At 35.7% G+C, this 26147-nt stretch overlaps 1 protein-coding gene across 10 annotated transcripts in view; it reads right to left on the reverse strand.

Moving 5' to 3' along the window:
• Positions 1-26147, reverse strand: part of RALGAPA1 (Ral GTPase activating protein catalytic subunit alpha 1) — a 273838-nt gene that overhangs the window by 102516 nt on the left and 145175 nt on the right. For all 10 annotated transcript variants that reach the window (XR_007152890.1, XM_047862177.1, XM_047862172.1 and 7 more), the window contains 5 exons: positions 23097-23205; positions 21738-21848; positions 14842-14910; positions 592-726; positions 2-185 (listed from right to left, as the gene is read on the reverse strand). Coding sequence is in view for 9 of the 10 variants with exons in the window: in XM_047862177.1 (XP_047718133.1) it covers positions 2-185; positions 592-726; positions 14842-14910; positions 21738-21848; positions 23097-23205 (608 nt within the window). In the remaining variant the exon portion in view is untranslated. The remainder of the gene's footprint in view (position 1; positions 186-591; positions 727-14841; positions 14911-21737; positions 21849-23096; positions 23206-26147) is intronic.

A 26147-nucleotide genomic window follows, 5' to 3' on the forward strand; every position in this document is an offset into this window, starting at 1 on the left:
CCTTCTGTCACTGGCTGAAGTTTAGAAGATCGTTCCGAATCTGGAGAGTGAAGAGGTTCAGGCTCTTTCAGACTTTCCAAATGCATAAAAGGGTCATAATCTACAGATGCCAAGTCAGAGAGGCTCATTGGAAAATACCTTGGATTGCTAAAACACTGAGCTCCATAAACACACCCATGTAATACCTGGAAGTACGAGGGAAAACAGTTTTCCTTTTCAGTGAAGACAAATAAATAAAGATAAATGGAGAAAAATGACAACTGGTAATACAAGAGCTTGAAAAAATTTTTAAATATTTTAAAACTCAGTTCTTCAATCAAGGTAAAATTTAATGCCTTTTAAAAACAAGAATGAGTAAATTTAACTAATGATTCTCACATTCCATAAGGATTTGACTCCTTTCAAAAATCTGCAGTAAAGCAGAAGCATCTTGTAGGAAGAAGTTTTAATTACTCTTAGGTACTATAAGATAAATCTATGTTCTTAGAAAATATCTAGCTCTAAAAACAAAAATGTAATACCAAGAAATGTTATTTCTTTAGGTTTTAAAAACTGTGGTTACCAAATAAACAATAAAGCAAATAAGGTTACCTTATAAATGCAATTGAGGACAGATTTTTCTATTTTATCATTTTCTGCTCCTGTAGCATGGACTGGTTGGAGAAGTGTCTTTAGAGGTAAGGCCATGATCCAGTCCAGGAGGCACAGAAGTAAGGATACAACCAACTGTAACAACAACAAAAGAGATGATTATGACTGTAAACTCACAAAATAAGAGCTTTAATACATTTAATAGAAATTCACCAACTTATTTTTTGTCTTCCAAAATTTATTTCAGGAATAAAATCAACCCTAATTCTACTATGAATATTTACATAGATCTGATTTTAAGATATTGTATATGAACATTATGGTGGGTTTCTTCCTCATATTTTAAAGCCAGCACAATGGAACTTTAAGTGTAATAAACAGGACGGCAAAAATTATTTAAAATTCCTATAAAACGCTGAGCCTAAAACAGAACAGACATCAATTAGCTTGACTTATTTAAAACTGTTCAAGGAATAGATCACAAATGAAAGGTTGAGTTCACATATATCAAAAATATTTCTACATTCCTTTTAAAGAACGAAAAGAACCAATAAAACATCAAAAAACTGACATCCTCAGTATAACCAAAAAACAGAACATCCAGACTTCAAATTATCTGTGAGTAGAAACTGTCAGCAAATCCCAGCAAGCTTTTCCTCATTATCCCATTACAAACTTTCATGAAGAGCAAGGGCAGTTTAGGAAAAATTGTAAAAGAGAAGCAAGAACTAGGTATAAAGCTAAAAACCAAGCCAGAAAGAAAAAGTTACCCTAAGTATGAGAATATTGAAAAAGTGTACTGGTAGATACGGAGTAGAAAAAAGGACTTAAAAGTACACACAGGAAAGGTAATGCTTTGGAGAAGAAGAATGTTAAGAAGGAATAGGGAGACATCCTGTGGCAAACATGTAGTAAAAAGAAAAAGCAGAATTTAGGATCCTGCAAGACTTAAACAAATTTTAAAAATTGATGGGCTTATAATTTCTCTCCTCCTTAAAAAGCATCATCCAATAAACTGATGGATCTACAATTCCTCCCCTTAAAAAGACAATAAAGACACTAAACTTTGTTGAATCACCAGATGAGGGAGCTCTTGAAGTAGGAATCTTATAAACCACCCCAAGCCACCAGTCCTGTTCACAGAAATGCAGAAGCAACCTTCATCTATATAAAACTATTATAAAAAGAAAACAAAAAATGAGAATCTAAACAGTTCAACTGATGAAACCCCTCCTCAAAAAACCCAATTATGAAGGAGAAGAAAACTATAACACAACATTCTAATCTAAATTACATATTATCAAACAGCATTAAAAAAAATATATTTATTATCAAGTTAGCTAACATACAGTATATACAGTATACTCTTGGCTTTGGGAATAGATTCCCATGATTCATTATTTACATACAACACCCATGTTCATTCCAACAAGTAAAAGCATTTAGATATGGAGGACAAAGAAAACCCCATCTTAAATCAGAAATTAAAAACTAAGAATAGAATTCTTAGAATTTAGAAATTAAAAACTAAGAACTAAGAAAGGAAGAATTGTTTCATGTCAAGAAAAGAAGTAAAATGACAAAATCATATTAGAAATGAAGCCTAGATTACAGGATGCCTAAAGAAGAATAAATTTGAAAAAAACAAAAACAAAATTTAATATGGGGCTTTGAAGAATAGTGGGGAAACAATTAAAAGAATAAAAATGAGATTTAAAATAAGATAAAAAGTGTCAGAGAAAAAATGTTTGAGATAAAGAGAGAAAAAGAATATCCAATTTACATATTTGGAGTCTCTGTATATATACATATTAAAAAGGTTCACCAGAAGCCAGGACAAACTGACCTGCAATAATCAACTCTAACACATATCCTGGTAAAACTTTAAAAGTAAGACTTCAAACATAAAGAAAAAAGATATCCTTAGGGCCTCCTGGAAAAAAAGATGCAATAATTTAGAAGGGCAAGAGAATAAAACAGGCTTCAGACTTCTCAAAAACAATACACAAAGCAAGGCAACATTTAAAAAAAACAAAAAACTTCAAGGAAAGTAAATGTGAACCTAAGGATTCTATATCTAGCAAAGATGTTTCTCAAGTATCAGGGTTACAAAAAAAGTTTTAAATATACCAGCCCTCAGGGAATTCTGTATTTATGGGCCTGTCCTGAAGAATAAAGATGAACTTCATCTAACCAAATAGTTGACTGAGGAACTTCAGCAAAAAGAATGGTATTTGATACGTGTAGTTACAAAAGCTAAGACTAAAAAAATAAAGGTAGAGATGAGCGTGGAAGAATCATTTATTATATGATTTATCCTATGTGTTATATGTAGAAATAAAGTAACTAAAAATGGAGGCAAAGAGAGAAGAAAAGTAAAATAAGCTCATTTATTAATGTATATGCGATGAGATAAAGGATACCATTAAATAATCACAAACCACACAAAAAAAGTGTTTTAAAAAATAAGAGGTTAAGAAAGCAAGGAAATAAAAGTATTTTTAAAAGGCATACATAGAAATGTAACCACAAGAGCAAAGTATAAAATTCCCTGAATACCAAAAGGAACTTAAAAAATAGAACAAAGGAAATATATCTTGTAGATAAAGAAACACAGACGCAAATTAGAATTCAAACCAAAAAGCACTCATGTTAAAAGCTACAACTCAAACAAAATGAAGACTTATGGGTATCTATGTATCAAATAACACAGTGACTATCTTTATAAAGCAAAAACTAAAATAGATGCAAAGAAATACAAAAACATTTAGCAAACTTTAACACACCACTCAGCATAAGACAGATCAAGTGGACAAAATACAGGCACACTTATTTTATTGTGCCTCACTTTACTGTACTTCACAGGTACTGTGTACTTTACAAATTGAAGGTTTGTGGCAACCCTGTCTTAAGCAAGTGTTTAAGCACTATTTTCTGACAGCATTTGTTCACTTTGTGTCTCTGTGTCACATACTGGTAATTCTTGCAATATTTCTAACTTTTCCATTTTTATTGTTATTATATTTATTATGGTGATCTGTGACCTCTGATGTTATTACTGTAAATGTTTTGGGGTGCTACAAACTGTGTCCATGTAAGTTAGCAAACTTAATCAGTAAACATTGTGTGTGTTCTGACTGCTCCATGAATCAGCTATTCCCCATCCTTTCTCCTCAGGCCGCCCTATTCCCTGAGACACAACAATACTCAAATTAGGCCAATTAATAATCTACAATGGCCTCTAGTGTTCAAGTGAAAGAGTCACGTGACTCTCACTTTAATCAAAAGCTAGAAATTAAATTTAGTGAGGAAGGCATGTCTAAAGTCAAGACAAGCTGAAAGCTAGGCTTCTTGTGCCAAACAGCCTAGATGTGAATACAAAGGAAAAGTTTTTGAAGGAAATTAAAACTGCTACTCTAGTGAACACATAAATGATAAGAAAGCAAAACAGCTGTGTTTGCCAATACAGAGAAAGTTTTATGGTTTGGATGGAGGATCAAACCAGCTGCAAAATTCCTTACGTCAAAGCCTAACCCAGAGCAAGGCTCTAACTCTCTTAAATTCTATGAAAGCTGAAGGAGGTAAGGAAGCTACAGAAAAGAAGTCTAAAGCTAGCAGACATTGGTTCATGAAGTTTAAGGAAAGAAATCATCTACATAACATAACAGTGCAAGATGAGGCAGGAAATGGTGATACAGAGGCTGCAGCAAGTTATCCAGAAGATGCAGCCAAGAAAACTAATGAAAGTAGCTACACTAAACAACAGATTTTCAATGTAGACAAAACAGCCTTCTATTTGAAGAAGATGCACCTAGGACTTTCATGGCTAGAGGAAAGTCAATGTCTGGCTTCAAAGCTTCAAAGGACAGGCTGCCTCTTTTGGTGGGGGCTAATGCAGCTAGTGTCTTTAAGTTGAAGCCAGTGTTCATTTACCATTCCAAAAATCCTCGGGCCCTTAAGAATTATGCTAACTCTATTCTGCCTGTACTCTATACATGGAACAGCAAAGCCCGGATAACATCACATCTGTTTATAACATGGTTTACTGAATATTTTAAGTCCAAGAGCTCTGATGGAGATGCACAATGAGGTTAATGTTGTTTTCATGCCTGTTAATACAACATCCATTCTGCAGCCCCTGGATCAAGGAGAAATTTTGACTTTCGGGTCTTATTATATAAGAAAGACATTTCATAAGGTTATAGCTGCCATGGATAGTGATTCATCTGAAGGATCTGGGTAAACCAAATTGAAAACCTTCTGGAAAGGATTCGCCATTCTGGATGCCATTAAGAACATTCATGATTAGGGGTGCCTGGTGGCTCAGTCCATTAAGCATCTGACTTTGGCTCAGGTCATGATCTCACAGTTTGTGAGTTCAGGTCCTGTGTCGGGCTCTGTGATGACAGCACAGAGCCTGGAGCCTGCTTCAGATTCTGTGTCTCCCTCTCTCTCTGCCTCTGCCCCACTTGCCCTCTGTCTCTTTCTTCTCTCTCAAAAATAAATGAACATTAAAAAAATTAAAAAAAAAAAAGAACATTCACAATTCGTGGGAAGTGGTCAAAATATTAACATTAACAGGAGTATGGAAGAAGTGACTTCAAATTTCATGGATGACTTTGAGAGGTTGAAGATTTCTGTGGAGGAGATAACTGCAGTATTGGTAGAAATAGCAAGAGAACTAGAATTAGAAGTGAGGTCTGTAGATGTTGACTGGACTACTACAATGTCATGATCAATATTTAATGAATAAGGAGTTGCTTCTCATGAATAAGGAAAGAAAGTGGTTTCTTGAGATGAAATCTCTTCCTGGTGAAGATGTTGTGAAGATGTGAAATTACAACAAAAGATTTAGAATATTACATAAACATACATAGTTGATAAAATGGCACCATCATTTCAAAGGACTGATTCCAATTTTGAAAGAAATTCTACTGTGGGTAAAGTGCTATCAAACAAGATCGTATGCTAGAGAAATTGTGGGGGGAAAAAAGTCAATCAATGTGGCAAACTTCCTTACTGTTTTATGTTAAGAAATTGCCACAGCTGCCCCAACCTGGAGCAATCGCTGTGATCAGCCACCAGTGCTAAGGCAAGACCCTCCACCAGTAAAAAAGATTACAATTTATTGAAAGCTCAGATGATGGTTAGCATTTTTTAGCAATAAAGTATTTTTAAAAATGTTAAAAAATTTTTTTTTAATGTTTATTTATTTTTGAGACAATGTGAGAGACAGAGCGCAAGCAGCAGAGGGACAGAGGGACACACAGAATCTGAAGCGGGCTCCAGGCTCTGAGCTGTCAGCCCAGAGTCAGTCGCGGAGCTCGAACTCATGAATTGTAAGATCATGACCTGAGCCAAAGTCGGACGCTTAACTGACTGAGGCATTCAGGCGCCCCAGCAATAAGGTATTTTTAAATTAAGGTATATACATGGTTTTTTTGAACATATTGCTATTGCACACTTAATAGACTACAATGCAGGTTTTTTTTTTTTTTTAAAGGTAGGGCTTTTTTGTTTTTTGTTTTTAAATAATTTGAGAGAGAGAAAGCACACAAGTCAGGGAGAGCGGCAGAGGTGGGAGAGAGAATCTTAAGCAGGCTCCATGCTCAGTGTGGAGCCCAACACAGGGCTCGATCCCATGACCTTGGCTGGGATCATGACCTGAGCCAAAATTCAGAGTCAGATGCTCAGTCAGCTGAGCCACCCAGGAACCCCAGACTATGGTGTAGTTTAAGCATAACTTTTATATGCACGGAGAAATCAAAAAATTCATTTTACTTGCTTTACTGAGATATTCACTTTATTGTGGTAGTTTGAAACCAAACCCAAATGTTTCTAAGGTATGCCTGTATAATCCATTTGAATAAACGTTATTTGCGATCCTCTTCTCTTTTGCATTGTTTGTGGGAATGCAAGCTGGTGCAGCCACTCTGTAAAACAGTATGGAGGTTCCTCAAAAAATTAAAAATAGAACTACCCTATGAACCAGCAATTGCACTACTAGGTATTTATCCAAGGGATACAGGTATGCTATTTCGAAGGGACACATGCACCCCCATGTTTATAGCAGCACTATCAACAATAGCCCAAGTATGGAAAGAGCCCAAATGTCCAAAGATGGATGAATGAAGAAGATGTGGTATATATGTATACAATGGGGTATTACTTGGCAATCAAGAAGAATGAAATCTTGCCATTTGCAACTACGTGGATGGAACTGGAGGGTATTATGCTAAGCGAAATTAGTCAGAGAAAGACAAATATATGACTTCACTTATATGAGGACTTTAAGACATAAAACAGATGAACATAAGGGAAGGGAAACAAAAATAACATAAAAACAGGGAGGGGACAAAACATAAGAGACTCTTCGAGAACAAACAGAGGGTTAGTGGAGGGGTTGTGGGAGGGGGGATAGGCTAAATGGGTAAGGGGCATTAAGGAATCTACTCCTGAAATCATTGTTGCACTATATGCTAACTAATTTGGATGTAAATTTTTAAAAAAATTTTAAAAATGTGGGAATGGATCCTTCCACAATAAACATCTCAAGCGCACTGGATATGTCATATTTTAAGCTCGTATGGGCAGTAGTGTTTTCAAAGGGCAGTAAGAGCATCTGCCCAATGGGGAGGAATATTTTATCACTGTCATTGTTTATCTTGATGCTGACAATAAAAAGCAAGCTGACTTTAAAAAAAAAAAGTTACTTGAGATCCTCAAAACTACTTAATAGTATCAAAGAGAGCTTGTCACCAAGAGTCTAAAAACGGCTAGTACAGAATTTGAAGAAATAGATCCCAGTAATTTTAGACACTGATTATTCACTTTAAAAGGCAAAGCTGAACTTTTAAATCTGATTATCCACTTGGAAAAACAACAAAAATTAACTCCCTATCTCAAAACATACAGAATAAACTTCAAATGGATGAGGGATAAACATTGTAAGGAATGAAACCATACAAGTGCTAGGAGAAAACATGGGTGAATTCCTCTTTATCCAGGGTACAGTGAAAATTCAGACACAATAAAAGATAAATCGACCACATAAAAACCAATTTTTTCCGTGATCCCCCCCACACAAGAAACAATAACAAAAACCCATCGTAAACAAAATCAAAAGGCAAATGAGGGAAAAAAGAGAAAATATTTGTGACATATACCAGTTAAGAGCTAATATCCCTAGTACATAAAAATTTGAGTGGAAAACACCAAAACCTGACAGAAAATGTATGAAAACATGAATAAACAAGTCGCAAAAATAAAAAATAAAGCCATTAGTAAATATGAGAGGATATTCAACTTCATTTAAGTGGAAACTACACTGAGATGCCATTGCTCCCCCATCGAACTGGCAAAATGTTCAAAATAAGACACAATGTGTGGATGAGACTCTAGGCAAACAGACACTAACAGTTGGCTTGTGGGAATGCCAATATTTAACATAATTACCAATCTGTTTACCTTCTGACCCAGCAATTCCACTTCTAGGAATATGCCCTGAAGACACATTCCAATAATGTAAAAATATACAGGCACAGAGTGAGCCACTGCAGCACTGTTTGCAATTGCAAAATTCTGAAAATAACCTATACATCCACGTATAGGAGAGTGAGTTGAATAAACTATGGTACACTCACATAACGGAGCACAAACACTACATAGCCACAGAAAAGACCATGGAAGATATTCATGAATTGATGTATTGTGAATTCCCAGGATATCCTGCAAGTAAAAAATCTCAAGTACCAAGGAATACCTAGAATATGATATCTTTTAACAAACAAGGAGAAAACATAAATGTATCTGCTCATTTGTGTAAAAATAAACAAAGAATAGGCACACCATAAATAAAAAATAAATAAATAAAAACAACAGGGATGGGGAAAAAAACACTAAAATGGAATAAAAACTGAAAAAATGACCCAAATTGTATTTCAAATGAATTATATAACCATACGGAGGTGAGGCTAAGAAGAGAAGAAGGAATCCAAATAACTTTTAAACACAGCTTTTGAACTATATACTCTCTTGGTAACTACATATAGGCATAAATATATTCTGAAACTGTTTTTATTTTTCTATAACTGCACAAGAAGTACTTTGCTGTGGATAAATGTGGACAATGGGAACTAGGTTCTCACTGTTGGGGCTGGTAGTTACAAACATGTAAAGGGGGAGGACAGATTGAACCTTGTGGTGTTGGGTTAGAATCAGAGGTGTCAAGGTAAACTCATGGTGTTTTAATACACACAAAGAAACATATATATGCATATATTACATTTTTACATAAAATACATATTATATATTTGTGTGTGTGTGTGTGTACATATCATCTATTTTCTAGCTCTATCTGGTCAGTGGGCCTACGGAAAAAAAGACAACCCAATGACAATGTAGACACCTAGCTCCTAAATCTATTTCAAAATACTATTTCTATTCAATGGAACCAGAGTTCCTTGGAGAAATGGCTAATTCCAGTACTAGGGAGGGGAAATATAGGCGGGTCTAAAAAATTCTGTGGTGACAGAAATTAAGGATATACTGAAAGGATAATGAGGAGGATATGTCAAAAGGACAAAGAAGCCACTTTGAAGGCCACTCCCACTGGTTAAGTCGGGGATCTTTTGAGCTTCAAAATAAAAAATGATAGTAAAAAAACTAAGGATTACAGTCCATTGCATAAAATAAGAATCATGATCTCACACTAGCAAGATGGATAGGGAATAAGAGAAATATCTTCCTTATCACAGAAAACTAATGAAGATAAAAGTAATGACAGAATTAGGAAATCACCATTTGGAGCTATCATAACATTCAATTCTGATAAGCGTTTCAACTGCTGGCAAAACTACTTAGTAATTTTTTTTTTTTTAATTTTCTTTTTTCAACGTTTATTTATTTTTGGGACAGAGAGAGACAGAGCATGAACGGGGGAAGGGCACAGAGAGAGGGAGACACAGAATTGGAAGCAGGCTCCAGGCTCTGAGCCATCAGCCCAGAGCCTGACGCGGGGCTCGAACTCACGGACCGCGAGATCGTGACCTGGCTGAAGTCGGACGCTTAACCGACTGCGCCACCCAGGCGCCCCTTTAGTAATGTTTTAATGAGTGATAGGATATTTATACAGTCTCCAAGTGTCTTCCCACAAGATACTTTTTAATTGGGAAAGGTAAATAGTAAACTGGCTCAAGCTCTTAGCTGCCCCTCAAACCTTTGTGACTGTCCAAGCTGTGTCCCAAAAGGGTAGGAAATGCCAATATACCTATTCAGGATGCTGAAGGACTGCTAATTGCCTATCCCTTCAGCTCCCTGATGCAGGCTAATTGGAAGCCTGACTTTCAAGAAGCAGCTGGGCAAGTTGGGACATTAGTTATACAGTCTAGCCTCTATGAGAGAAACTGAGAGCTGGGTAGTTTTGCTTACTCATTCTATGCTGAGCCAGAGGAAAGAGTCTCTGGGAATGCTGGTGCAAAGAGAACCACCTCTGTTTTGTATGTTTCTAGAGAATTCATGAGTGCCAAGTTCTGTCAGCTCCCAGAAATAGGTGATTCGGGAGCTTCTCACTTAGTGTTGACAAGCTCCTTTCAGGGAGAAGCTGGAGACCTGGTTTTCTTGTTGAAGTCAGCCAGAGGGAGAGAATACAGGGGGAGTGCTCACTGGTTCTTAGGGGCTTCCAGGAGGACTGCAGTCAGCACCTAGATGAAGACTGGTTAGAAGCTGGACTCTCAGGCAGCAGCTGGGAAAGTATGTAGTTAAATCTTTTCTAGGGAAACAAAGGAGCACTTGTTAACAGGAGGATGAGCACCTGCTATGGCTATTCCCCTAGGGTTCAGCACAGAGGGAACAGGCAAAAAGGACCCTCCACTATTCTATCCCTAGAAAAGATCTGACTGCATTCTTTACCAGCTGCTGCCTGAGGGTCCAGACAGAAACTAGCTGAATGATCCTACACATCAGGCAGTGACAAGCCCTGTTGATTTTCAGAGGCAGGTGACCTGGGAGCCCATCTATGGGGAGGCAGACTTACAAGCTGGCGGGCTAGATGCGTGTAGTCTGAACACTTCTCTCCTCAGAGAGAAGCTGGGAGTTGGGGGGTTCTCTTCTGATTATATGGAACTATGCCAAGGGTGGAGTTTATTACAAGAGTACATTCTCAGCATCCGTTATGTATTTTGATGTGGGTATTTTTTCAGTTGCCTGATGTGCAGGATCATTCAACTAGTTTCTAGATTTCTCCAGAGAAATGCTCCATATGTAGCAGTATCTTTGGTGCATCCACAGGAGGAAGAAAATTCAGGAGCCTTCTGTGTCTCTATTTTGGTGACCCCCTCCCCTCTCTGTTTGCTCTTTGTTATTCTTCAAGGTGTTATACTTTGCTAACTTTTTTGACTCTGTAACTTCTCTTTAAGGGATCTCATACATTCCCATAGTTTAATACTACTCATGTGTTGATGATGCCAATAATTTTGTGTTCAGCTTCAAATTTACCACTGTAGGCAAACAGTTGCTTTGCTGCATTTTACTGGGCATTATTCCTTACACACAATACAATAAAAACGGAAATTCATCTTCAAAAAATCTGCTCTTTTTTTCTTGATTACTGTGGACTTTGTAGATTCCACTCTGAGAATTTTTACTCTTTATTTTCTTAGCCTTATCAAGACATCAATTCTTACATTGATGATTATAATAATTACCATATTATTTTTTTTAAGTCAACATTCACACTTTTAAGTGATCTTTCACAAATCTAGTATTTCATAGTACATTAAAGAGCCTTCCAAAATGTCACTTAAAAAATTTTTTTTTTCTGGGGGTGCCTGGGTGGCTCAGTCAGTTGGGTGTCTGACTATGGCTCAGGTCATGATCTTGTAGTCTGTGAATTCAAGCCCCCTGTTGGGCTCTGTGCTGATAACTCAGAGCCTGGAACCTGTTTCGGATTCTGTGTCTCTCTCTCTGCCCCTCCCATACTCAGGCTCTGTCCATCTCTCTCTCAGAAATGAACATTAAAAAAAATTAAAAAAAATAAATAAAACAAGTTTTTGATGTTTATTTATTTTTGAGAGAGAGAGAGAGAGAGAGAGAGAGAGAGGGAGGGAGGCAATGAGGGAGGGAGAAAGAGAGGAGCACTCGTGTGCGCAGAGCACGAGCAGGGCAGAGAGGGAGACACAGAATCCAAAGCAGGGTCCAGGCTCCAAGCTGTTAGCACAGAGTCTGACATGGGGCTCGAATTCAAGAACTGCAAGATCATGACCTGAGTTGAAGTCGGACATTTAACCGACCGAGCTACCCAGATGCCCCCAAAAAACTCACTTAAAAAAATTTATTTATTTATTTTGAGAGAGGGGGGGAGTGTGAGTGAGGGAGGGGCAGAGAGCAAGGGAGAGAGAGAATCCCAAGCAGGCTCCATGCTCCTCATGGAGCCTGATGTGAGGGCTCAATCACAACTGTGAGATCATGACCTGAGCCAAAATCAAGAGTTGGACGCTTAACTGACTAAGCCACCCAGGCATCCCCAAAAGGTCATTTTCAAAAAAAGGACTTTCACAAAGGTCCAAAGTTCTTAGTGTGGCATCCAAGGCTCTCCATATCCTGACCCTTTTCTATCTCTGATGCCTAATTTCCCTTCTCTGAAGCATACACTCCACATCCTATAATATCTAATTGCCTATTGTTCTCCCATAACATACCATACATTTTATACCTACATGATTTTATACATGCTATTCCCTACAACTGGAATAACACTTTGAATCCAATCCTTGTCTCCATTTATGTAGAAAACCCTATCATCTTTTAGAAGTTTTCCCCTGGGGTGCCTGGGTGGCTCAGTCAGTTAAGCAATTGACTTCGGCTCAGGTCATGATCTCATGGTTCATGGGTTTGAGCCCTGCATCGGGCTTTGTGATGACAGCTCAGAACCTGGAGCCTGCTTCAGATTCAGTGTCTCCTCTCTCTGCCCCTCCCCTGCTCATGCTCTGTCTCTCTCAGTCTCTCAAAACTAAGTAAATGTTAGAAAAATTTTCTTAAAATTTAAAAAAGGAAGTTCTCCCTTAACAAGCCCTCTGCTTGGATAATCACTTCCTCCTCTATCCTACCCTGTGTCATACACATTTTTCTGCTTTTTATAATAAGCATTTCTTATATTGGATTGCTGCTCTAATTGGATTGCCGCTCATTTGCCGCTCTAATCTTTAAAATCCATGAGAGCAGAGGCTACCTTATTTATATCTACTTAATTAGTTCCAAGCAGAATATCTTACACATACTTTGTGATCAATAAATATTTAATGAATTAAGTGAGCAAGAAACAAAAACTGAATAGTGGAGATTTTTCATATTAATAGCTAGGCTTTGGAAGACAAAGATGATCTAGAAGGAAATGGCTAGTTAGTTATCCAGATACTTTTCACAAATTAGATTTGAAATTCTAAACCACAGTCCAAGATACTAAAATGAAGAACTCCTGGCTAAAATAGAGAATATGTATCTTTTAAAGATGAGGAAAAATGTATTTATCAAGGTCTAGATAATCTGATCAAATGGATTTTAAACTGAATATGAAGAGGAAGAATAAAAATTTCTGAGGTAAACTCATACAATTAGAGATATAGAAGACAAGAGGAATAACATGAAGAGACCAAAAGTTAAAAAGTTATGCAAGGCACACAAGAAAATAACTGAGAATAGGTCTGAAACATAATTATACCTTCAGATTTCCGTAAATTAATGGGCAGAGCCTAAGAAATAAAACATACTTGAAATTTCAATACCATATGATTAAAGGATGATGACACTGAGATCTGGAGAATAGAATTGCAAGACTGGGATGTGAAAATGGAAAGGAAAAGAATAATTTTCAGAGGAAGTAAGTAGAATCTAGAGTAGCCTTGATTAATAGAACTTTGTGCAATGATGGAAATGGTGTGTATTTGGCTACGTGGCTATTGAGCACCTGAAATGTGGCTAGCACAAATAAGGAACAAATTTTTAACATAAATGTTTTAAATTTTATTATTTATTTAATTTTATTTTTTGACAGAGAGTGTTCGCATGCATGCGTGCAAGTGTGAAAGGGTCAGAAGGAGAAGGAGAGAATCTCAAACAGGCTCCATGCCCAGCAAAGAACCCTCTGAGGGGTTCAGTGTCACAACTGTGAGATCATGACCTGAGCTGAAATCAAGAGTCAGATGCTTAACCAACTGAGCCACCCAGCTACCCCGTTTTAACATAAACTCTTAATTTTATTTAAATTTAAAGTCACACGTGGTTAGTAGCTACTATACTGGGCAGCACAGATCTAAAGCCTCTATGATATATTATGTACTATGCCTAATATATAATAAAAAACTAACAGACATATGAACAAACAGGAAAATGGAATCCACAGTCAAGAGGAAAATATTTCAATAGACAGACTCAGCAATAACCCAGATAATGAATTTAGCAGATAAGGACTTTAAAATAATTATGATAAACATGATCCCAGGGTCATGGAATTGAGCCCCAGGCCAGGCTCCACAGTGAGTTGTGGAGCCTGCTTAAGATTCTCTCTCCTTCTCCCTCTTCCCTCTCCCCTCTTCACATTATAAAACAGTAAAAAAAAATGTTAAAAATCTAGAAGACAAGTTAAATATAATTGATGAAGAAATGCAGATTTCAGGAAAGATATAGAAACTATGAAAAGAAACCAAACAAAAACTTTAGCTTGATAAATACAATACCTGAAATAATTATAATAGTCTCACAATGAATTTACTGAGTAAATTCAATCTTGTAGAACTTTCTGTGGCCAGAGGGTATGCCTTTTTCTGTGTGTCATATCTCTATTATACATATTCTCCTTAATGGAAATTTTGTTATTTTCTACCAATAACAGCTATATAAAGATATATGGCTGCCTTCAGATTTGAAGAATTCCTCGGAATTACTAATTTTCAGGCATAAAAAAGGCCATAACTTGGCAGGATAAAATGCAATAGTTATAAATGAACAGAATGGTCTCCAACATTCCGCAAAACCCTGATATTCGAAGACTTTATCAAATAATCATGATTAACTCGAAATCTGAACTAAAATATAATTTACACTTAAATAATGTAAAGATATATTTCACATTATAGTGATTTTTAAACACAAAATGAATTAATGTTTACCATGTAAATATATGTACCTTTGCAATTTTAAAATATAAAGACTTCACTAGATAAATACATATTAAGTATCAAGCAAAACTTAAATTACCCTCTTATCCATTTCATAAGATGAAGCTTCTGTACTTGGCAAAAGATGGGTAATAGTGGCTATTAGGATCTGTCAGCAAAGAAAAAAAGAGTTCAAAAATATGTTAAATGATGCATCTTAAAACTTAAGTGTTAATGCTAACAAAGCGATATAAAATCTGTTGATAAAAGTTTACCTTAAATACATTTTTAAATCCTAAATACGTTAACAATGTTATTTCAAAGTAATTTTTAAATAGGTAAGCTTTTCAAGTATACTTAACTATCAATCATTTAAAATCACCATGTATATAGAACCAGAATTATATAAACTGTCAACTATAAATGGATTTCTTACAAATTCAATTCATGAATCAATATAAACACACATATATGTTAACAGAAAATGAGAGGATATAGATAAGCAAAAATATTTATAAAAAACATCTGCAATCATATCACTCAAGAAATCTATTCTGCTTATGAAATTAATTATAGAAGGAATGTACTTCAACATGATGAAGACCTTATACAACAAGCTCATAGCTAAAGTCATACTCAATGGTGAAAAGTTAAAAGTTTTCCTCTAAGGTCAGGAATAAGACAAGGATGCCCACAACTGTGCTTTTTATTCGGCATAATACCTGAAGTCCTACCATAGCAATTAGGGAAGAAAAAGAATTAAAAGGTACCCAAATCTCAAAAGAAGAAGTAAAATTATTTGTTTGCAAATGACATCATCTTATATTCAGGAAACCCTACACATTCCACCAAAAAAGTGTCAGAACTAATAAATGAATTCAGTAAAGTTTCAGGATACAAAATTAATATATAAAAATCAGTTGCATTTCTATATACTAACAATGAACTATCAGAAAAAGAAATTAAGAAAGATATCCAATCTACAGTAGCATCAAAATAAAATACGTAGGACTAAATATAACATAACCATGGAGGTAAAAGATCTGTACAGTGAAAACTATAAAACACAGATCAACAAAGCTGAAGAAGATACAAATAAATGGAAAGATATCCCATGTTATAGATTGGAAGAACTGGATCAACTGTTCATACTATTCAAAGTGATCTAAGATTCAATGTAATCTTAGATCAATCAGTTTAATCTCTATTAAATTCCAATGGCATTTTTCTTAGAAAAAGAAAAAAACTGGAGCGCCTGGGTGGCTCAGTCGGTTGAGCGTCTGACTTCGGCTCAGGTCATGATCTTGCAGTCTGTGAGTTTGAGCCCTGTGTCGGGCTCTGTGCTGACAGCTCGGAGCCTGGAGCCTGTTTCGGATTCTGTGTCTCCCTCTCTCTCTCTGACCCTCCCCCGTTCATGCTCTCTCTCTGTCTCAAAAATAAATAAACGTCAAAAAAAAATTAAAAAAAAAAGAAAAAGAAAAAACTATTCTAAATTTTATATGGAACCATAGAAAACCCCAAAGAACCTAAGTGTTCTTGAGGAACAACAAAACTAGAGGCATCATACTTCCTGATTTTGAGCTATATTATAAAGCTATAGTAATCAGAACAGCACTGACAGTAAGGTACTGACATAAAAACAGGCACATCGATCAGTGGATCAGAATAGAGAGCCTAGGACATAGGCCCTAGCCACACACTTACAGTCAACTAATCTTTGACAAGGGCCCCAAGAGTATACAAAGGTGAAAGGACAGTATCTTCAATAAATGGTGCTAAGAAAACTGGATATCCACATACAAAAAGATGAAACTGGACCCCTATATTACACCACTCACAAAAATTAACTTTAAATGGATCAAAGACTTAAATTTAAACTCCTAGAAGAAACCATAAAGCTCCTAGAAGAAAACATTGGGAAAATATTCTTGACATTGGTTTTGGCAGTGGTTTCTTGGATAAGACAAAAGCACAGACACCAAAAGCTGAAATAAGCAAGTAGGACCACATCAAACTAAAGAGTTTCTGCACAGGGGTGCCTGGGTGGCGCAGTCAGTTAAGCGTCCGACTTCAGCCAGGTCACGATCTCGCGGTCCGGGAGTTCGAGCCCCGCGTCAGGCTCTGGGCTGATGGCTCAGAGCCTGGAGCCTGTTTCCGATTCTGTGTCTCCCTCTCTCTCTGCCCCTCCCCCGTTCATGCTCTGTCTCTCTCTGTCCCCAAAATAAATAAACGTTGAAAAAAAAAATTAAAAAAAAAATAAATAAATAAAGAGTTTCTGCACAGCAAAGTAAACAATAAATTGAAAGGGCAACTGATGAAACCGGGAAAATATTTGAAAACCATGTTTCTGGATAAGGGACTAATATATAAAATATATGAAAAGCTCATACAACTCAATAACAAAAAAGGAAATAATCCAATTTAAAAATGGGCAAAGGACCTGAATAAACTTTTTCCAAAGAAGACATTCAAATGGTTAATAGGTATATAAAAAGGTGCTCAATATCACTAATCACAAGGAAAATGCAAATCAAAACCACAATGAGATATCACCTTACATCTGTTGTAATAGCTATTTTCAAAAAGAGAGGAAATAACAGATGTTGGCAAGGATGTGGAGATAAGAAAACCGATATACATTGTTGGCAGGAATCTGAACTGGTACAGTCTTTATAGAAAACAGTATGGAAGTTCCTCAGAATATTAAAAATAGAACTACCATATGATCCAGTAATCCTTCCCCTGACTGTATATCTAAAGAAATGAAATGGGTATCTCAAAGAGATCCCTCAACACTCATGTTCACTGCAGTATTATTCACAATAGCAAAGATACAGAAACAATCTAAGTAAGTGTCCTACAATGAATAAATGAATACAAAAAAATCTATGTATATATACACACAATGGAATATTAATGTTCAGTCATAAAAAAGGAAATCTTGCCATTTGTGACAACATAGATGAAACTGGAAGGCATTACCATAAGTGACATAAGCCAAAGACAAATACTGTATGGTATCACTTATATGTGGAATCTTTAAAAAAAACAAAAACAAAAACAAAAAACCCAACCAACTAACCAACCAACCAAGTAAACAAAAACAGCTGATTTCATAAAAATAGAGAATAGAATAGTGGTGGCCAGAGGCTGGGAAGAGAAGAGGGAAATGGGGAAATATAGGTCAAAGGGCATAAATTTTCAGTTTTACTATAAAAAGGGTAAGTTCTGAGGATCTAATTAATGTACAGCATGGTGACTATAGTTAATCATACACTGAATATCTAGGAGTTGCTAAGAGTAGGCTTTAAGTATTCTCACCATAAAAAACAAAACAAAAAACAGTTAACTATGTGAGATAATAGATGTGTTATCTTTACCTTAGTAATCATTCCATAATTATCAAATCATCACGCTGTATGCTTTTATTTTTTATTTTTTTTAATGTTTATTTATTTAGTTTTTTAATTTTTTTTTTTTTCGACATTTATTTATTTTTTTTGGGACAGAGAGAGACAGAGCATGAATGGGGGAGGGGCAGAGAGAGAGGGAGACACAGAATCGGAAACAGGCTCCAGGCTCCGAGCCATCAGCCCAGAGCCTGACGCGGGGCTCGAACTCATGGACAGTGAGATCGTGACCTGGCTGAAGTCGGACGCTCAACCGACTGCGCCACCCAGGCGCCCCTTTAATGTTTATTTTTGAGAGAGAGAGTGACAGACCACGAGCAGGGGAGGGGCAGACAGAGAGGGAAACAGAATCTGAAGCAGGCTCCAGGCTCTGAGCTGTCAGCACAGAGCCCGATGCGGGGCTCAAACCCACAAACTGGGAGATCGTGACCTGGGCCGAAGTTGGATACTTAACCAACTGAGCCACCCAGGCGCCCCTCACTATATACTTTAAATATATACAATTATATTTGTCGATTATTCCTCAATAAAGTTGGAGGGAAAAAAAATAATCTACTCTAAGGGTGCCTGGCTGATCAGTCAGTAGAGCATGTGACTCTTGATCTTGAGGTTGAGTTCACGCCCCATGTTGGGTGTAGACATTACTTAAAGAAAAAGAAATCTACTCTCTTGTCTTTCCAGACATTTCTGTGTACATGTGTGTGTATGCAGATAAATATATGCTTTAAAAAAATTTATAATCTGGCTTTTTAAATTAACATGTACACTAAGCTGTGTAATGAATAAATTTGATAAAAAATATGAAATAATAAAAAATTATTAAAAGAAGGCAAAATATTCACATACAGTGTTATTTACCCTGGAAATTTTTTGATCTCATTAAACTTTTTTATGTGCATGTTAAAAATGTATAGAGGTAAGTTTATTGTATGCTATTATATTTTCGGTAAGTTATTGCTTCAATGCATCAAGTAGAAATGTAAATGTACTTTACACAGTAAAAGGCTTTTATTTGCTAATAGAATGTAGAATATTAGATACATCCGCTTAATATTGGTACTGGAACTGGCTGGGCTTCTATTCGTAATTATGCAAACAGGTAAACATTAGTGAAATGCTCCACTATTTTGGGATTTCACTTCTCCATTCAACTAGAAGTGGAATATAATAACTCTTCATGTTTATCTGTAGCCATTGACCCCTATACTGTTTAATGAAGCAATGTGAAAAAATTCTTCATACTTAAGAAGTATTTAGGTGAGTATTAATAATATATAAACTGATAAAGAAAATAAGGGAAAGGATTTGCAGACTTTCAAATGAAAAAAAGAAAAATCTGCTTAAAGAATGATCTTAATTTTCAGGGGCGCCTGGGTGGCTCAGTCAGTTAAGCCTCCGACTTCGGCTCAGGTCATGATCTCACGGCTCATTCGAGCCCCGTACTGGGCTCTGTGCTGACAGCTCAGAGCCTGGAGCCTGCTTCTGATTATGTCTCCCTTTCTCTCTGACCCTCCTCTGCTCACACTCTCTTTCTCTCAAAAATAAATAAAAGTTTAAAAAAAAATTTTTAAATGACCTTAATTTTCAAACAGAATAATCAACCTTAAAGGTTAAAATCTTCAAACATTTTAATACTAACATACATTGCATTCACATTTACACCCAGTAATCATGTCCTGCATAATTATAATAGCTGCAGCCAACATTGATTAAAATTAATGCTTCATAATTTTAAGGCAAAAAGTTCTAAGCTGTTTGATATGTTTTCTCATTTAGTCTTCAGAGCAACTCTGTGAGCTAGATATTTTTATCACAAATGTAAAGAAAATGTAAAAATATAAAGAAAAATGTAAAGATAAAGAAAACGTGAGTTCAGAGAGCCAAGTAACTTGTTCGTAGTTACAAAGTTAGTAAATGGTTGAATCAGGGGTTAGTTAAACCAGGAATGTCTAATCCTCAAACCGAACTTCCTAACCATAATACTACATATTTTCAACTCAACAGATACCCACTGAACATATTCTACATGAAAGTCACCCTAGGCATAAAAAATAATAAAGAAGAAAAATGCCCTGTCTTAGAGGGCATTTTTGAATTTGTACACAAATATATTTTGTGCTGAAATAGAGGTTGGCAAAATGGTTGAGCCAGAAAAGCCTGGACTTAAAATCTTACACACTTGGGTATGAACTATTTCTACCCTGCTAGCTTGTGACTTCATATAGTTACTAAATCCTCAGTTCTCTCATGTTAAATAAAGGTGGTGGGAGGCCAATAACAGTCTACCTCAAAAGACTTAAGAATTAAATGAGGTAATTTATGAAAAAGTGGCTGGTATAGCGACTGGTACATAATAGGTGCTTAATAAATATTAATTGTTATATTTCCTAAAAATTTTATTAGAATATGAAGATAAGATAGATAAACTCTGGTTGGATAGAAGAGATAAAGATTCTTATTTTTTGAGGAGATGGTATTAAACCAATCACTGAAAGATGAAGGGAGGATAAAAGAAGTAGAACATTTCAGGTAGGAAGAATCAAGGTATGTTCAGGAGATAGTAAGTCGACTCAGGTATGTGGGCAACAGGATACTTCAAAGGAATCTCTACATAATTTTAAAAAGATGGGTTGAGGCCTCACCTGAAGGCTTCAAATTCCCAGATAAAATAACATGGGTCTTATTTTATAGGCAAAGGAAAACCACTCAGAGATATTGCTGAGTTTTGTTTTTTTCAGGTAGGTGTCAGAGTCATGTGAATGTGAAATGACGACTTGGCGGGGAAGACCTCAGAAGCCAGGGGATTAGTCAGAAGGCTACAACAGCATCTCAAGAAAGAAATAATGAAACAGGTCAGGTATTGTATAAAGTATAGGAGGTCAGGTGTTGCAGGAAGCGTTGGAGACACAAAATTAAAATTAAAAAATAATTTTTAAAAACAAATTTCATCTATGATTAGCTGAAGAGGAAAGAAAAGGGATGAATCAAAATAATGTCCTGATTCTGGTAACTGGAGGGATGCTATGTTTTCTCACCTAAGAGAGGGAATGAAGCAGAATATACATTAATAAAGATGATGGCAATTATCAGTTTGCATGTAGCATTTAAAACCAAGAACAGGGGCGCCTGGGTGGCACAGTCGGTTAAGCGTCCGACTTCAGCCAGGTCACGATCTCGCGGTCCCGGAGTTCGAGCCCCGCGTCAGGCTCTGGGCTGATGGCTCAGAGCCTGGAGCCTGTTTCCGATTCTGTGTCTCCCTCTCTCTCTGCCCCTCCCCCGTTCATGCTCTGTCTCTCTCTGTCCCCAAAATAAATAAACGTTGAAAAAAAAAAAAAATTTTAAAAACAAGAACAGAGTCTCCTAACATAAAATACAAAAGGACTGCCATGAACTTTGATATCTAAAACCAAAACCAAAACCAAAACCAAAACCAAAACCAAAAACCAAAAACCAAAAAAACCAGCCTGGGTTGCCATTATTTAGCCATGCAAAATTTAAAGAAATTATCAAATAATTTTATATTTCAAGGTATCCAAATCTAAAGGTTTTTTAACAGGGTCATAATAAATAAATGAGAAATACTTACTTGAATAATTTTCAAGGGAGAATCAGGTTGGTAAATCTGAAGTCTAGGTACATAATGAACCAGCATGTGAAGCATGTTACAAGCTACATGGGCTACTGTTTTATTGGTAAACTGTAATAACAACAACAACAAATTATTCATTAATGCATTAGTTGCTGAGAGAAACTTTAAATTTCATACCTGTTTCTTTTTTTACTCTAAATTTGTGTATTAAAATACTATTAAGAAGATAAATATATAGTTGCAAAATAAGAATTCACAATATATTCCAAAAACACAATTTTTATTTTTGATTTTTAATGTTTGTCTCCATTAAAGTTTTATTCCATTTTCCCTCATCTAAATTTCTGCAACAGCCTGTAATCTTTTCAGTCTTTTCTCCATTCCAATCTATTCCCCATTCCAATCAACTCTACACAATATTTTCAAATTAATCTTCTAAAGAACTGCTCTGATGCTCACATTCTTTATGCTTAAAGTTCTCAGATGACTCCCAAACGGCATAAAGTCAAACTTGTTAAGCTCAGCTTTTTATGACCACATGTCCCCCACTCTTCAAGCCCTAACCAAATGTCTCCTATTTCCAAAGTCTTCTCTAACACCCAAGTCAAAGTTGATGTTTCCTCTGACCTCAATCAGCATTTTACATGCACTATTCATTTGGTTCTCTCAGCTTTTTGTTTTATTACTCTTATTTTAATCTCTCCAGTCATCATATTATTAACTTTTGAATCTAGTTTTTATAATTTTTTTTCCTTCTGATATCCCTCAATCTGACCAGCAAAGCACCTCAAACATAGCACATACTATGACACAAATATTTGTCATATAAGTAATATTTGTACTTTTTATGTTTACATTCTATATAGAAAGTGCATTAGAAGTTTTAAGACAAAAATAATATCATGCATACTTTCTCAAGCAAAAAATTTACTCATTCACACTCTCCAAATAATTAGGCTATTATTTTTTAACAAATCTTACTCTTGTTAGTTACAAAGAGACCATTTAACTTGAATAATAAACCCAAATCATGCAACAGCTCAAGAATTCAGGAAGTAATAAGGACTGAAGAGTAACTTACAAAAATAATGTTTAGGAAAATATAAATGACCTTACAAATTAAATGACATAAAAAGCTGAGATAAAATTGGTGATCACCACAATACCCTTACATTCAAGAGTAGGACCACTCAAGGAAGAAGTCAAGATCAAGGAAATAATGTGTTAATAAATGAATAAAATGTAACATTTAATAAATGTCTTATCCTATAAAGACATAAGATATAATAAACACTTGGAGAAAAAGTCATGCATTCTATATCAATATATTCCACTAAATAGGTTCTTTTTTTTTACCTTTAAGGAAACACAAATTACATTCAGAGCTTCCTTAATTTGAGGATGATGAGACTCATGGACTAGTTCTTCACAAATCCAAATACCTAAACTGCACAGTGCTACACATCTGCAAAAAAGGCAACCAACAATGATATAAATAAAAGTGCATGAGACTTGAAATGAAATGAAACCACCACCCCAACCAAAATACCAAAACAAACCATCCTAGAAAGAACATGCACTGTTTAAATGAATCAATTTTTACTCTGTATATTAGCACTTCTTAGCAAGAGAAAGTAGGAGGAAAGCACAGGGCTCCAAACTAAAAGCCTAATTTTCAAATATAATTTGCTAACAATCTCATAGGAGGGGATAACACACAGGATCTTTCTAACAAACCTATGTTAATAAATTGATATTGCCATAAAGCGTCCCAAACAAATATGTAACCTGCTTTCAAAAAAGGAAAGTGTGATTTTGTTGACAGCACCAAATGAACTTCAGCGAAAACATGAAGCTGCTGGGTCAAAGATTATTTTCATAACTCTTAAATCTAACATAGCCAGCTATAAATTCTTTAAAACAAATTGGCAATACAAATAAAATTCATGTTTTATAAAGAGATTCCAAAAGAAACAGAATTTGCATAATTTTTTCTATCCCCTAATGTCTTGTGAAACTTCATTTCCCTACTTCAACTGAGTCTCAGCTTGAAGGGACTTATTAGATGATCAGAATCAGTAAAAGAATCAGTAAAAATTCCATTAGTGTTTCAAGTATAAGCTTCTGATGAAGCACATATTGGTTCCCTCAACTCCTTAAAAATGTCAACTCATTCTAGTATTCTGCTATACTTGGCATGTCCTGATACGGACATTCTTTTCTCTTTTTTTAAAGTTTATTCATTTATTTTGAGAGAGCAAGCAAGAGCACGCACACACAAGTGGGGTAGGGGCAGAGAGAGAGGGAGAGAGAGAATCCCAAGCAAGATCTGTGCAGAACATGGAGCCTGACACAGGGCTCGATCTCACAACCCTGAGATCATGACCTTAGCCGACATCAAGAGTCGGATGCTTAACTGAGTGAGCCACCCAGGTGTCCCCCTCCCCATGATGATATTCTTAACATTTTTTCAGTAGAATGCTAAATTTCAGAACAATTCAATGCAGAAATTGTTTTCTTCCTGAACACAGATGATCAGAAGTTAAGTGTCTTCTTTCAGTTTATCACAGTGTTAATGCTAATAAATTATTTACTATCAAAAGTACCAAAGGATGCCTGGATGGCTCAGTCAGTTGAGTGTCAGATCTCAGTTCAGGTCATGATCAGGTTTGTGGGTTCGAGTCTCACACTGGGCTCTCTGCTCTTAGCGCAGGGTCTGCTTCAGATCCTGTCTCTCTCTACCTCTTCCCCACCTGCACACTATCTCAAAAAAGTAAATAAACATTAAAAAAAAAAACTACCATAAAGTCTTCTAAGCGAAGTCTACTGCTTTATTTCTTCCCTACTGTTGCCCACCTATAAATATTCTAGATCTAAATAACCAAGTTTCAGGTTTAGCAGTGGGAAGCACTGTAATCCTAGAGTAATAATAAACTCCATGAATGCAGCTAATTAACACAGACCAGAAGTAAAATGCTTAACAGACATTTTTATAATTGAGGGGTAAGATCAAATTTGTGTGTGCATGTGTGGGTGTGTGTATGTTTGTGTGTTTCCTACATTCTTCAAGATATTCAAATAATTTAGACTAGTCCCAGTATGGCTCAAGTCTGTGCTCCTGGTCAGATTTGGGGGTCTTCTAACACCTCACATTCCTGAAAGGAAAGCAAGTTTAGAAAATACTTACATTCAACTTTTGGGATTTCCCTATACTCTCAAGACAAGCTAATGTGTTAATGATTCCCAAGTCTACTTCTGGGCAGCTATGTTTTAGGCTTCAATGTTCTTTCACTTGAGAGGCAACACAGTTTAAAAAAGAAAAAAAAAAAAGGCAGAAGATCTAGGATCTGAAGCTCGAAGTTCAAATCTGGTTCTGTCACTTATTACTTATATATCTGATACGGCTCTGAAGACAAAATGCCAGAGTTGCAATCATGGGTCTGCCATTTCTGGATGATAGGGCAGATTATTTAAATTCTCTGGGCTCCCATCTATAAAAAAAATCAGATAAAAACTGCACATATGTACTAGAAATGTTGCAAAGATTAAATGAGGTAATAAGGTGTTCAGAACAGTGCCTAGCACAGAATAAATGTTAGTTTTCTAAGCCATCAGTTTTTTGCTAGTAAAGTTGGAAGAATAATGATTCCAGTAATTTCTTAGAATTGTGATGAGGATTAAGTGGAACAATTTGACAGGAAAATCCTTATAAACTTAAAAGGTTATCATTATTAATCATTAGCATAGCAAATGTTAAAGAAATAATATTGATAATAATCACATTTGGGGTTAAGGCTACCAGAAATGAAAATATGGGAATAATGGAAAGACAACGTCATTTTCTGGAGTAGTTATCCAGTATTAAAATGAAACTAATGTAAAAGAAGAATTTATTCAAAGAGATTTGTTTCTAGTTAAACTTGGCTATTAAGAAAAATATCCAACTGCATTAAAGGCTAGAGCTATGTCTCATTTAAGCAAACTGCTCATTTTACATTAATTCTAGTTGCTGTTAAAAGGTTTAAATTGCAATTAGAATCCAAATGGTCAAAGCCATAATCCATATTTTTTAGAACCTTGGGTCAAAAAAATGTGCAGATGTTAGGAAAAGAGGAAGCATTCCAGACATGTAGGTCAGAACAGTAGTAAACACAGACTACTACTGAGGCTAATTACATAGTATTAGAATTACCTTCAAGAAATAGAAAATATAAATTAATGATATTTTTGAGAAAAGAAGGAACATGGTGTGTTATTGGTATCCTGCTGACTTAAATCTCCATCTTTCTGGAAAGGTCTAGTAAAACAGAGAAAATGACAGTTTTCACTTCTTAACAAGATGTTTAGAAGGGAAAACATTCTAAAGTCTTTTTATATTCTATTTTTAAAAAATACCCTGATAAAATA

The sequence above is a fragment of the Prionailurus viverrinus genome, chromosome B3, assembly GCF_022837055.1.
Source record: "Prionailurus viverrinus isolate Anna chromosome B3, UM_Priviv_1.0, whole genome shotgun sequence".
Classification (NCBI taxonomy): Eukaryota; Metazoa; Chordata; class Mammalia; order Carnivora; family Felidae; genus Prionailurus; species Prionailurus viverrinus.